This window comes from Quercus suber, unplaced genomic scaffold (genome assembly GCF_002906115.3).
Source record: "Quercus suber isolate HL8 unplaced genomic scaffold, Cork oak 2.0 scaffold_704, whole genome shotgun sequence".
Lineage (NCBI taxonomy): Eukaryota > Viridiplantae > Streptophyta > Magnoliopsida > Fagales > Fagaceae > Quercus > Quercus suber.
In genome coordinates, this window is record NW_027070145.1 from 235,149 (window position 1) to 250,168 (window position 15,020).

Sequence of the window (15,020 nt, forward strand, 5' to 3'; positions counted from 1 at the left end):
AAGAAAAAAAAAAAGATGGTGTTAAAATATGTTAATTAGACAAATGTCAATAAATTAAAAAAGGTATCTAAGGAATAGTACCTAATGTATTGTATTTAAGTTTTGCCCACATGCACTCTATTTCAAAAGTGGAGGCCAAGAACCTACGATCCAATCTATTCATTTGCCATTAAAACATGCTTTGGGGATGTAAATATGACAAAATTTAGTTACAAAACTAGTTGTAGCCTAAGGCTACAATATTTCTCAATAAAATAAACATTAATGCATATTTTGAAAATCTAACTATTTAATTGCATGTTCTTTAGCCCTTAATACATGAGTCCAAATCTTCTGTCCTATTTTTCCTATTCTACTCTATACTCCACCAATAAATAATTGTCACGTGTTCATCTAATTAATTAAATACTATTTAATTAATTAGGTGAACACGTGGCAAATATTTATTGGTGGAGTAGGAAAAGTGGGACAGAAGATTTGACTCTTAATAACATGTCAAATTTTGTGTCAACCGAATATTATTTATTTTATGATCTATAAGCTTATATATTATGTATAATTTTAAACTACAAAAATTTATAATTTAAATAATTTATTGATCACATAGCTATTAATCTTTAATTTTTCAAAAATTTTACAAGTATAAAAATAAAAAAATAATATAATCTAATAGTAAATTTATCAAATGCACCTCAAATTTATAAAAAGATATTGAGTTAGATTACAGCAAGTTTTATAATGAATGTCTATTTATGATTCCCATTGTTCATTTTGAATAAGCTAATCTTGTGTCCAAACACTATAGGAGTTCAAGTCCTAACTCCTAGCTTCAACTTTCCCTCCCCCTCCATCCAAAAAACCTTCCTTCTCCCCTCTCCCACCACGCGTCGGCGGTGAACAAAGGGCTCTGTAGCCAAAACGAAGACTACGAGTGAATTCCTCGTCCTCCACAATCCATCAAGAAAAACCCATTTCAAACCCAAACCAACCATCCAAATAGAGTGATTCAACAAGCTGGTACTGAGTTCAACAATATAATCAATGCGAAGAAGAATGGTTCTTCTGATTTAAAGCTTGTGATCCAGAAGAAGAAACCGCCTAAAAACCCATATAAGAGCTGAGTTTCTGAGCCAAGAAGAACAAATCAGTCTACAGCAAAAACTTGAAAATGTGGTTCGTTTGTCTCTCATATTTGTAATCTATCTATAAATAATATAAAACCGAAAGCATTTGAGTTTTGGATATATTGTTCAGTCTTTTATGTTTGTTTGAGTTTATCTACTTCTACTTGTTCGTCTCCATTATACCCTTTATTTACATTTGAACTCATCCTATGTTTATCAAAATCAGTTTTGCTCTCTTTAGAATTCTAGGTTCCAAATGATTTGCTCTGCGAAACCTTTACTGAAGCTAGATCTCATCTTCTTTGAGTGTAAAAAGTTGGAGAAGTTGGGGTTCAAGGGTTTTCTTGTTGGTTTTATAAATGGATTTTAATGTAACCGTAAGAAGTTTGATAGATCTAAAAGAGACGGCGAACCAAGAAAAAAAAAAGAAAAAGATAGCGTTAACATCTGTTAGCTAACTTATTTAATTAGACTTTTTTTTTTTTTTTTTGAGAGAGAGAGTTTCAAAGGGGTACCTAAGGAGGAATACTTAAAATACTATATCTAACTTTGCCTGAGTGCATATTTAATACAGATTACGTGTAAAACCTTTATTTTACAGTTTCCAATTTCAGTATGTCATGTCAGTTTATGACAAATTAAGCCATAAAACTTGCCACACACAATCATGTCTCAAGATCCGCCCATCACCAATGGCGGCTCTTGTTTGTTGCCACTTGCCATCACCAACTCCAATAGTACCTACTTTCTATCAAGGTGTATCTCCTCTTCTTCCAAACTTCTCATTCCCTCCACTAATCCCAATATAATCCAAGACATCATCTGTCCCTTTTTTTTTTTTTTTTTTCCTATTCAATGGAGGAAAGGAAGGCATTTAAGGTAGAGTGTTTGAAAGATGAGAGCAACAAAAGGGCTCAAGGATTAAGTAAAGGACAAGGGCGGATATGGGGGCAAAATTTGCAGAAAAGCATCTGTTTGGAAAAAAAAAAAACCAGCAAAAAAGCATGCAGTTAATAAATATTAGTAAGTTAGACTGTTTAAAAAAAAAAAAAAAAAGTGGAACTCGAGTCTATGAAACTCGAGTTCCAAGATTTTTCAGAAGGAACTTGAGTTCTATTCAAATGGAAGTCGAGTTTCCTAGACTCAATTTCCACCTTTTTTTTTTTTTTTTTTCNCTTTAGAATTCTAGGTTCCAAATGATTTGCTCTGTGAAACCTTTATTGAAGCTAGATCTCATCTTCTTTGAGTGTAAAAAGTTGGAGAAGTTGGGGTTCAAGGGTTTTCTTGTTGGTTTTATAAATGGATTTTAATGTAACCGTAAGAAGTTTGATAGATCTAAAAGAGACGATGAACCAGGAAAAAAAAAAAAAAAAGACAGCGTTAACATCTGTTAGCTGACTTATTTAATTGGACTTTTTTTTTTTTTTTTGAGAGAGAGAGTTTCAAAGGGGTACCTAAGGAGGAATACTTAAAATATTGTATCTAAGTTTGCTTGAGTGCATATTTAATACAGATTACGTGTAAAACCTTTATTTTACAGTTTCCAATTTCAGTATGCCATGTCAGTTTATGACAAATTAAGCCATAAAACTTGCCACACACAATCATGTCTCAAGATCCGCCCATCACCAATGGCGGCTCCTATTTGTTGCCACTTGCCATCACCAACTCCAATAGTACCTACTTTCTATCAAGGTGTATCTCCTCTTCTTCCAAACTTCTCATTCCCTCCACTAATCCCAATATGATCCAAGAAATCATCTTGCCCTTTTTTTTGTTTTTGTTTTTGTTTTCCTATTCAATGGAGGAAAGGAAGGCATTTAAGGTAGAGCGTTTGAAAGATGAGAGCAACAAAAGGGCTCAAGGATTAAGTAAAGGAGAAGGGCGGATACGGGGGCAAAATTTGCAGAAAAGCATCTATTTGGAAAAAAAAAACCAGCAAAAAAGCATGCAGTTAATAAATTTTAGTAAGTTAGACTGTTTTTAAAAAAAAAAAAAAAAAAGGGTGGAACTCGAGTTCCAAGATTTTTCAGAAGGAACTTGAGTTCTATTCAAATGGAAGTCGAGTTTCCTAGACTCGATTTCCATGGTTTTTTTTTTTTTTTCAGACTTCACGCAAGAGGGAATTGTACAAAAACAGTCCAACTTACTAATATATTTCATCCGCATGCTATGCACCAAAATTTTTTCTGAAAAGCTACTATTAGGCAAATTTTGCCCGGATATGGGCTAGTGTTGTATAAATATGATAATTTGGTTTGTGGAAATTAGGCTTCGGTGTTCATGATGATATGAACCTCAAACCTGAGAGAGGTCTCCAGGTCCAAGGTAGCTTGAAAATGTTCAACGATAGAGGGATTGGTGCCAAAGGGTCAAGGTGGTCACAATACTGGGGTTGTGAGGGGGTTGAACTTTCGGGTAATTTTCAAGTCATAGAGGGACTTGCAAAGCTTCTTAAAATAGAAACTTCGAAGATCACATATGTGCAATTTGCAAGAAGTTTGTGCGCAAAGTCGATACCCTAAGTTAATTAGATTTGATTCACAACCTTACCAACCTCAATTTGGCCTAAAATGAGTAACCATCAAAAGGCTTTCAATGTCAATTCTCATTCATACCAAGGTTGAGGCTCAATGTTTTCAATTAAAAAAAAACACAAGTGCAGATTCTGCAGAAACATGACTACTCGAATGTCTCTGTAAGTTTCTACTTTCCATATTTTTGTGAGTTCTCATCATTCAGTAAGGATTTTCATGCTCAAATCCCTTTGAATTGAAGATTTTTCAAAGCACTTTCCAATGACATCTCGTTTTCATAAATATGGTGTTGTCATGGCCAAACTAACAATCAAACATTTCTAATACTTAGTAAAAAGTGCCAGTGTTTAGGCAATGATTTTGTGATATCTCACTCATATCAGACTCAATTTTGGCTTGTGACTACTGACTGTCACTATTTCATTTTTCCCTCAAGGAAGCAATTTACTGCTTGTACACGAAAATTGAGATAACCTAATTTCAACCTATAAATAAATCAGGACCATAACCTGTGCCCCTCGAACACCTCAACTTGGCTAGATTTAGTCAAATTATGGAAAACTTAAAAGTTTTGGAGCAATATATGAGGTTTGACCAAAGTTTAGCTAGCTTTGAGAGAAAATCAAAATGTACAACCAAAACAATTCTTATGCTAACGTGAAGATATCTCAATTCCCATCGAAATGAGGAGTAGATCGTTAAGATTATGTGAACTATAGATTATGGAAAGTTCATATGATAAGCTTCCCTTTAAGAGGTCTCAGAACTACATGAGCCATTTATAGGAGCATGACCTTGTCCAAATAATACTCTAAAATAGTTAATCCCATCATCATTATGTAATAGATTATTAGAATGATCAAAATGATAACAATGGAGTAATTGCTATTAGGCGAATGCTGAAAGGTGCTTAAGCCCTTCCCCTGCGGTCCTACGAACATATAAATGAATCCCATAATCTATTACATGATTCAGAATAAGAGACCTTACATGCTTCTAACCCTAGGTCAATAATAAAATAATTTAGATGTTAGATGATCAATCACACGTAAAAAAATCCTATGATTGGTGGTGACTTCACTCACCTTTACAAAATTGAAACCTCACAAGGTGGTCGATCAATATAAAATTTTATATATAAAATTATTAGTCGAGGGTTTTAATTTGATTCATCATTGCAAAATTTATTTAAAACTGTTGGGTTAAGATATGGACCCGAGTTAGTTAACTAATTACTCAAGCTAATTAATTAGTTTCATTACATGCAAATCCAATTAAGGCACAATCAAATTATCAAACTAAAATGTAGAGACCAAATTGCAATGACCTCAAAATATAGGGAACAAAAAGTTTATTGATGGTATTGTTGTCGTTGCTATTTGTATAGATTGTATTGAAAAATAAAGTATATCTATTTTTTTTTTTTTTTTTTGAGAAGGAAGTATATCTATTTACTTAGTATAGATAGATGTACTGATATAGGGTATAAAATCACTTTATTAATGCAAAAAAAAAATAAAAAAAAATTCATGGATAATTAATTTTTTCTTAATAATTATTCAATAGGCATAATAACTACCAACGTTTTTTTTCCCCAACAAAAAGTAGGATCTTACAATCCTTGATATGATCTGCAATCTAGCTGTGAGGTCTTGCACCAACCCTAAACCCTATAGGTGTGCTCGTTAGAAATATCATAAACTACCAACCAGTTAAGCTATAAAGCTCTTTGCTTGATTTTAACAACCTTGGAATGGGAATTTAACCGAATATTTCTTTTGCTTTTGAATTTCCTTCACATCAATTGTCAATATTCTTTGTTCTTTGTAGTGTATTGGGAATGTCTAATTGATCAATCTACCGGGCTAAGAATGAAGCATGCACCTTGTGCTTTTGCTATTTATTTTAGGGTTATGTTAACAGGTGCCCTTAAGGTAATTTTATTTTATTAACCCTTAGGGTAATTGTTAATAAACCATATTAGGAAAGTTTTTAACACTACTTTTATGGGGAATATAAAAAATTGTTAGAGAAATTAATTGCTTTATCATTTTTCCATAAAAATGTTTCTAAAAATAGTTCTTAAGCCAATGCTCTTAGGGCATTTGTTAACATTTCCCTTTATTTTATGCGGTGATGGAAAATATTTCATTTCATCTATGCGGGCTCTTGCTTGATGAATGGTTCATGAACTTAGTTTTTTTGTCTCTCATTGTTGAGTTCAATTCTTGTAATTCAATTGATACTTATTCTGTTTCTTTAGTTACAACCAACAGTAGTTGGATTTTATAGTTTATGTCTGTTTTCAAAGTAGGAGAAAATATCATTTTGGTCATTACATTTTGGGTTCATTGTTAATTTGGTTCCTATATTTTGGTTGTAGTTAATTTGATCGTTGTTATTTTCAACTTGTTGTTAATTTGATCCCCATATTTTAGTAACAATTAAATTAGTCCATGATATTTTCAATTTACATATATTCTAGGTCCAAATTTGGGTTTGTTTTAGTTGCTAAGTTGATATGTATCTATCAGAGTTAGAGATTAGTAAATTTGATTTGCGTTTTTGTGTTTGGTTGCAAGAAAGTGCAAAAAAAGCTGTGATTTGATAGTAAAGACTAAATTGACTACAAATTAAAAATAGCAAGACCTAAATTATTTGCTACATATATGGATGTAATTAACAATGACTCCAAATTATAAGAACTAAAATGGTATTTTCACCTTTGAAGCATAGGTATTGTTTTCTTTAGATTTTCCTTTGAGTTGATCCAACTTTCACATTAATTCATATATGTATGGCACTTTTGGATGAATTATTGAATGACCTGTTGCTGTGGGCTAGTGGTGTTAACTGTCAAGAGTCAATGCCTTTTTCTTTGGCAGAGGCGTCTTTAATCCTAGTTAGCATGTGTGAAGAGGCCACTGACCATTGATGATTATCCTAGGACTCTCTCGTAGTATTTGTATTTCAATACCGACACAGTTTCTCCTCTTTGTAAGGAAACCTTGTCAGTTCCACACAATCTACAAACATCAGCGCAAACTCTACAGCTCCAAATCTTGCTCTTCATACTCTGGTCTCTTACTGGGGAAAGACCCAACTGCCATATCCACTGCCCTTTCACTCTCTGAGCATTCAAAATCATATTTTCTTGGTACCCAAGTCCATGGCCATATTGTCAAGTTAGGTCTTACTAGTGACATTTTTTCACAGAATAATCTTATTAAGATGTACTCCAAACTCGGGGTATTTAGTTATGGGCTTAATGTGTTTGATGAAATGTTACAAAGAAACCTTGTTTCCTGGACTTTGATAATCTCGGGTGCCATTCAAAATGGTGAATGCATACTGGGGTTGGATATTTATTTGCACATGATAAGAAGTGGGTTGAGGCCAAATGAGTTCACTTTGGGTAGTGTTGCAAAAGCGTGCGCTATCGTTGGAACTTATGAATTTGGTTTGTGTATTCATAGTTTTGCTTTGAAAATTGGGATGGAGTGGAACCTGTTTGTTATTAGTTCCATCTTAAACATGTATGCTAAGTTGGGGGATATTGGATCAGCTGAGAGAGTATTTGTGTGTATGGACAAGCTTGATGTTGGTTGTTGGAATGCTATGATAGGAGGGTATGCAGAATGTGGCTATGGCTTCGAAGCATTGAAGATTGTATCTTCGATGCAATGTAGGGGTGTAAGAATGGACCATATCACCTTGGTAAATGCTTTTAAGGGTTGCTCAGTTATGGGAGATTTGGAATATGGTAAACAACTTCATGCATTGCTCATTAGGAGTGAGCTAGAATCTAGTACTTCAGTGATGAACGCTCTCTTGGATATGTACTTCAAAAATGATGGGAAGCAGTCTGCTCTGAAAGTTTTCAATAGAATGAAAAACAAAGATGTTATCTCATGGAATATTGCATTTGGGGGCTTTTCTGAGGAAGGAGATGCAAGAGAAATTGTAATATTAATTAATGAGTTATTGCTGATTGGAGTGAAGCCCAACAATGTCACTTTCTCAATCTTGCTCAGAAAATGTGGGGAGCTCCTGGATATCAACCTCGGGCTTCAATTTTTTTCACTTGCTTTACGTCTTGGATTCTTAGATGAAGTTAACGTCTCAAGCTCACTAATCAGTATGTTCTCTAGATGTGGGGCCATGAGAATGGCATGCCTAGTATTTGATGGTGTACCTCTCAAAAGCATAATCACTTGGAATGAGTTGATTTGTGGTTACAATTTAATATGTCATTACACAGAAGCTCTAAATATTTTCTGTAGTTTGAGGAAGTTGGGAGTTGAGCCAGATAGATTTACCCTCTCCAGCATTTTGGAGGCTTGTTATAAATGTGGAAACCAACAGATGGGAAGACAAATTCATGGTTCTATTGTGAAGCTCGGTTTTGCTTCTCATGGATATATCTGCAGTTCTTTAATTAAAGGTTACGTTTCATTTGGGCTACTAGATGACTCCTATGAATTTTTTAATGGGCTTGACAGATTAGATTTGGCATGCTGGGGGGTGATGATATCTACATTGGTGCATGAAGGCCATAATTATGAAGCTATGAGATTCTTTAACTCTCTAATAAAATCTGGTGAGAAGCCTGATGAGTTTATTTTGGGAAGTGTTTTGAATAGTTATGCTGCTGTTGGAGCTTATCAACAAACTAAGTCTGTCCACCCACTTGTTATAAAAATGGGATTTGACAAACAAGGGTTTGTTTCTAGTGCAGTTATAGATGCCTATGCAAAATGTGGGGATATTGAGGGCTCTAGGACGGTTTTTGACCAGTCATTTAGATTGAATGATGTGATTATATATAATACTATGATCATGGCTTATGCCCATCACGGTCTTGTTATGGAAGCTTTGGAAATATTTAAGAAAATGAAGTTGGCTAATCTACAGCTCAACCAAGCCACATTTGTATCAATTATATCAGCTTGTAGTCATATGGGTCTTATTGATCAAGGCCGTCTTTTGTTTGAATCAATAAATTTGGATTATAGGATGGAACCATCTCCGGATAATTATGGTTGCGTAGTTGATATGCTGTCACGGAATGGATACCTTGATGATGCGAAAAATGTAATAGAAATGATGCCTTTTCCTCCATGGCCAGCTATTTGGAGATCCTTGCTTAGTGGTTGTAGGATACATGGGAACAGAGAGTTGGGAGAATGGGCAGCTGGGAAGTTACTTAAGATGGTCCCTGAGAATGATGCAGCATATGTATTGTTGTCGAAGGTTTATTCTGAAGGGGGTAGTTGGGAACATGCTGCAAAGATAAGAAGGGGTATGATCAAAAGAGGTGTCTCAAAAGACCCAGGATATAGTTGGGTTGAGATATAGTAAAAGCTTTGATTTCCTTTGACAAAGAAGCTGTCGAATGTTTCAGCTTTCAGAATAGCTGCTTGGATGCTGATCCTTCAGAAAGTTTGGGGAGAGAGATTTTGATTCCTTGTTCATATAATAAATGAAGCCTCGGTATGTATTTCATGCAAGTTATTGATTCCTTGTTCTCTCTCTCTCTCTGTAGCTTTACACTTAAGTTCTGTTGTTTGACAGGGACAGCAAAGGATATCACCTTTTTGTTCTCGGCTTACTACGGCAATAATGCTGATTTTTGAATTTTCTTGGAAAAGCCCATTTGAATGCAGTAAAAGAATATAGGTAGTCTGGCAATGAAAGTTTGGTTTCTGTTGGATATGATTGAATTTGGATCCACATATCTAAATTTGGAATGCAACTTTCCAAGGCATACCAGCCTATATTTCACTTCACATGATTGCTATTTGCTAGTTCTTGTACAACAAAAGTTTCTTACATTACGGTCAAAATGATAGGCTGCCTCATGGAACAGTTAACAGAGAATTTTTCTACTACTGAAGAGTCCATGGTAAATTGATGCGGCTATGAATTTTGAGGTTAGTTTTCTTTGTGTTTCTATTACCATAGGAAGAAAAGAATTATGTTCGAATAGATTAGTTGGATAACATCATAACAATCGGAAATTTTGGAGTGAGGATAGTTTAAAATTTTGTCGAAGTTTAGGATCATATGTTGTTTATTCTTCATTGTTTACTGTTGATGTGAAATTACCATGGCATCATACGAATTAAAGAGAAGATATTGAATGTGCACTGAGCACACTCTGATTCACTATAGGTTGGAAAAGAGCTTGATTATAGCTTAGTTAAACGCCTAGCTTTCTGAAAATTCACATTTAGCCTTGGCAAGGCTCAACTGTCACAATGATGGGGAAAAAAAGAAGAGCTTAAAGTGTCTCAACATATCTGTGCATATTTCCTTTTTATTGCATTTGTATAAGCTTCATGGCAATCACTTAATACTGAGTATAATATCTAAGGTCTCCACTTATGCACCCTCAAGAATTTATCCCAATGATTGACTTGTGTGGAAAGGGAGTGAATCTCTAAGGGACTAATTGGGTACTCGAGGAGCCCCATTTTCGCAATGATAAAGAAGTAAATAAGCATTTAATATTTGAAAATTAAAAGAAAAAGTTTGCACAGATTACTGCCTCATTCCAACCAAAGGAAGTTATCATATTATGAAAAAAAAGTTATGCTCATTTTTATTATTATAATTATAATTTTGAAGAATTCATTTGGCTAAAATATATATATTATTTATTGAAAATTTTAAAAATTACTATGAAAATGGAGGCAACTAAATGAATGAGTATATGGTACTGTCTTATGAGTTGTTTTTGGAGTCTTTTTACAAATCAAAAATCAATTTGGGTATTCATGATTTAATATTCCATAATGTATGCTGCCATGTTTTTTTATAGTTTGATACAGCATACTGAATGAAATTGTGAATTTTTTTAGAAGACCCCATCACAAGATATTTGGAGGGTGGGTTGTGGATTCAAAGAAAAAACAAAAGGAAAGAAAAGAAAAGAAAAAGAGTCTAAATGTTAAAATTGGGCCAATTACCACTAGGTCAAATGCAACTTCCTCCCTTTTAAATTAAGAATGGGGTGTAGGGTGTGATTGTGGATTCAAGACTCATTAGGTGCATGTATATTTACCAATTAAAAAATTGTCGTACCTAGTGCACAAAACTTCTACTTTTGCTTTTTCTAGGTCTGAGAGAGGTCATGGTAGGCCATCTTATCCTCATTTTTCTTTTTTGAAGAGACTGATTTTCGGACTTGAACCAGTGACCTGTTGCTTTTGGTGGAAGGCTCTTACCATCGCACCAAGGCCTAACCTCTATTTACCAATAAAGGAAAAAAGGGACATTGTTATATTCCTTTATATATATAATGTGTTTCTTCTGAGGAAGAAATTATAATTGGGTGGCTGAAGCATTATGTTCTGTCTGTGTATGTTGTGTCAGAACTTAGAGGTAATTATTTGGAAAGATCGTTGTTCATTTTTCTGTCTAAAATTAATTCTCACAGTGGAAAGGAGTTCATGAAAAGTTGTGTATTAGAGCTGATCATGTGAACTATGGATGATATGTTATCATGACTTCAAGAAAGCTTCTCTAGTCTCTAGTTTAAACTAATTGAGAGGATATTATCATAAAATTCTACTATTGATGTCATCTCTATATGTATGTATGTTGCTTTTACTTGATGGAATTGTTTAGAAATCAAGATTTTCAATGATTATTTCTATTTGCAGTTACAACTTAGAAGACTCAATTCTAGGCAAAGTTTTATGGTTAAATTCATGAAACGTTGAACTCTTCTTTGATTGTTTCTACTTTCAGTTACAAGCCTTAATCTAGGTAAAGGTGGATGGTTAAACTCATAAAACCTTGAATTCTTCTTCCACAGGTGATCCCTTAACTTGCTTCTTAATACAACTACCTAATTGGCATGTGTATTCTTTTGGTTGGAATCTTCATGGATACAGGCATTGCAACCTACCATCACCTTTTCATACTCAGGCCAGCAGCTTCTCAAGTCTCAAATGAGCAACTGGCATATACTCAGGTGAAAAATTTAGGAAGGAGTTGATATAAGAAAGAGAACACTGGAATGCTTGTGTATAGTGTATTATTTCTTTTTTGGGGCAAAAACTGCTTACAGAAAATTCCAGGAGAGGGGCACATTTCCAGAAAATTGCTTTTTGGTAAACTATTTCTGCTTATTAACGTTGCATTTCCAGGTTTAATGAAATTTATGAAATACCTAAGATTCCCTTACCCTTTTCACCCAAAAAAAAAAAAAAACCATTGTTTTTATGAACCCCTTTCTAAACATTTCTCTTCTCTCTCTCTCTCTCTCTCTCTCTCTCTCTCTCTCTCTCTCTCTCTCATCTGAACACTGAAGAGGATACTCTATGTTTTGCTACGGTTTTATCTCTATTTTCCAATGTGGACACAATGGAAAATTGAGTCGCCACTTAGTTTTGCAATGGCCTAGGAACTAAGAATATAGTGTCATTTTGAGGAAGGACCATTGATCTTACTACCAGAGTATGGATTCAGAGTTTATGTATGTTTTTGGGCAGGTGTTATGCACCCAAGACCGCTCAACCCTAAGGTTGACTTCCTCTCATTATGTCTTGTGTCTTAATCCTATTAAAGGCATGTCCAATATTATTATCTAACTCACACACACGCTAGCATACATCTAACAATCAACATGACATCAAACATCCCTAAACATACATCTAGCATTCTTGTCATCATATCACAAACCCTAGCATACACCTAATCATGCATATCATCACATCATAAACCTTAGCATTCACCTAGCATGGTAGACATATCATCCAAACAAGGCAGCAACAAATCAAGGTACAAAGGTAGGCATGGCAGCAAGGATACGTGGTAGAAACACAAACATGACAAGATAAACATGTGATTGCATTAAGAAAAAATCATGCCAACAAGCATGTTCATATATCTATTGCATGTTCATACCAATGTATGTCTTACTTTACTTTCCTCATTGCATCACAGCACCTATGACATTAATGAAAGGACATATGAATGCATGGTCATGGTATTATAGCAAGAAATAAAAGGGCAACCCTAATCTAGCATATGATGACAAACCAACATGTAAACAGAAAAACAGAGATTCACAAGGCATAAAAAAGGAGCAAGATAAAGACATATTATGCATGATAAAAGAAGACATGGAAACAGAAAATTAAAATTAGGGTTTTTGGGCAGTGACCTATGTATGCATACAGGAGTTTGCATTTGTAGGATTTGACCAGCGTACGCATGCATGATGCATGCGTGCACAGGGTTGTTCAAAAACCCTAACCTAGAAACACACAAAGAATATAGAGCAGACAAAGCTTTAAACAACAATTCTAACAACCTAACATGCTTACAACATAAAGAAAACATAAACATAATCTAAACAAACATATTATAAGCATAAACAAGGTAAAGAAATAGATTAAAACATAAACTAAAAGGCAAGAATGAAAGAAAAGTTTAAAATGAATACCTTAAAGTAAAAAGCTCCTAAGCTTGATTTTTTACAGTTCCTCTTAGTTAAATTTATTCACAAGTCAATGAGAATGTGATTAGTAATCTTAAACTCAAAAGATCAAGGCTAGAAAAGGCTCCAATCAAATAAAATTTACTTGAGGATGTTTTGTGAAAAACTCTGTCTTTGATTCACTATTTCTAGTGAATCTTAGGTTTTTCCTTAGGATTTTCTATGTGTTTTGAAAAGGTATCATGTATGGCTATTTATATTGTGAAAATAGGAGTTTGGAACGGCTCCCAAACGATGTGGGAGTCGTTCCAAATCTCAATATTAATGCAAAAAATTTTCATTTTTTATATTTCTGAAACCCTACCTGTATGCATAAGTAAGTAGTGCAGTTTTACTAATCAGAGAAAATATAAACTTTAGTTCATGACGATGAACACAAAGGAGGTAATTCCCGTTGGTGGCATTAGACAAGGTTTGTTTACCAGTTTTTTTTTGGGGGGGGGGGAGGGGGGGTTGTGTACTTCAATCAAGCATTGCAAGAAAAATGGTAATGGAGGTATGGGCATGAAACATATCATTTATTGCGATGTGTTATGTCCTCATTATTGGTCATTCAATCTGATTATTTTTCTAATTACTGATTACTGATTTGATTTGATTTGTTTTTCTTTTTCTTTATTTTCTTTGATCTGATCTATATGATTGAGCTTGAGATATTTATGATTTATTGAGTGGACTTTGAGAGTGAGATATTGTTGTTTTGCATGGAGTGAAGGGTTTTAAGTGGATGTGAAATTAGTATTTATTGTTTCTTATATATGAAAAAAGATACTGAGAATAGCAATTTTGATATGGTTATAATGTTTTTTTTTTTCCTGAATATAAATTCTTGTATTTTTCATTAATTTTTGGGGAAAACTGAGCTTTTGTCCTTAATTTTTAAATTATGCAGCAATTTGTCACTCTTTTCAAACTATTTAATAGTGTGTCCCTCTTTTGGAACTCAATATTACGATTTTTGAGTTACGTGCAAATCTTGCCATGCTAGACCAAGTAGATGTTGCTTTTCTTGATTAAGAAAATCCACTTTGCTCTCCTCCCTCGACTAACGCCTAGAAAGACAAATTTCTGTCTTAACCTAAAGCCCTACTATGAGCTTGAAAGAGCTCACTAGATTGATCACAAGCAAAAGAAACCTTCAAACTCGCATTCACATCTTAATTGTTTTTCACTAAACATTGAGGTTTCAAGTGAAAGTGAAGGTTTGGATCAGACTCTAGTCTCGACCTACGTCTCTTTAGGTCTGGTTTTCATTAAAAGGCTTCCTTGAAAGAAAGTACTTTTAGGATACTACTTGAATGACAATAATAGGATTTTCTTTTTGTAGCTTCAATTTGGATAGGCCTACATCTTGCCTTCCACTACTGGAATCAAAATGGATCTATGACTCCTGGAACTTAGACATAGCGCTCATCGCAAAGAAGAGTTTTTGTACTACCTATTTATCCATCGATTTTCTTAAAATCGAGTTCCATAGAAATTTTTTTTGGACGAACTGGATATTGGTATTACCGAGTTCTTTGCAATTGTTTAAAAAAAAAAAAAAAAAAAGGTTGGAAAGAAGAAAGTTCTGTTAATGTTCCAATACATTCGTACGACAGTCTTGAGAGTGTTAGACACATCATGGTCGACAAACCTACACAACTAAAACAAATATCACCACAATAAAGTCACCACAAAAGAACCACCGTGGTCAATGCTATATAAGGAAATGTGTGAGTTGGAGGTGTATTGTAAATGGCACGGGTTAAGAGTTCCTATGGCACATTTAGCAAAGTTACCTGGAGATGAAGCTACCAAGGTATTTGCTCGTCTTGAAAGAGAGAAAATCAAATGCAAAGGTGACTA

The 15,020-nt window shown here is 34.2% G+C and overlaps 1 protein-coding gene across 4 annotated transcripts; it reads left to right on the forward strand.

The window, feature by feature from the left end:
* The first annotated feature begins 6,398 nt into the window (after positions 1–6,398).
* On the forward strand, positions 6,399–11,935 carry LOC136064547 (pentatricopeptide repeat-containing protein At3g09040, mitochondrial-like). 4 transcript variants are annotated; one of them, XM_065766445.1, is made up of 4 exons: positions 6,399–9,154; positions 9,236–9,340; positions 9,514–9,594; positions 11,484–11,935. In XM_065766445.1, the coding sequence occupies exon 1, from the start codon at positions 6,596–6,598 to the stop codon at positions 9,017–9,019; it is 2,424 nt and encodes an 807-aa protein (XP_065622517.1). In that variant the 5' UTR covers positions 6,399–6,595; the 3' UTR covers positions 9,020–9,154; positions 9,236–9,340; positions 9,514–9,594; positions 11,484–11,935. The 4 variants fall into 4 exon arrangements, with proteins under 4 accessions (XP_065622517.1, XP_065622518.1, XP_065622515.1 ...); XM_065766446.1 differs by having other exon boundaries at positions 11,563–11,934; XM_065766443.1 differs by having other exon boundaries at positions 9,236–9,594; positions 11,484–11,911.
* Positions 11,936–15,020: the final 3,085 nt, after the last annotated feature.

Excerpts from the sequence above, each read along its gene's own strand:
- LOC136064547 (XM_065766445.1), top strand. The coding sequence starts at position 6,596 with ATGATTATCCTAGGACTCTCTCGTAGTATTTGTATTTCAATACCGACA.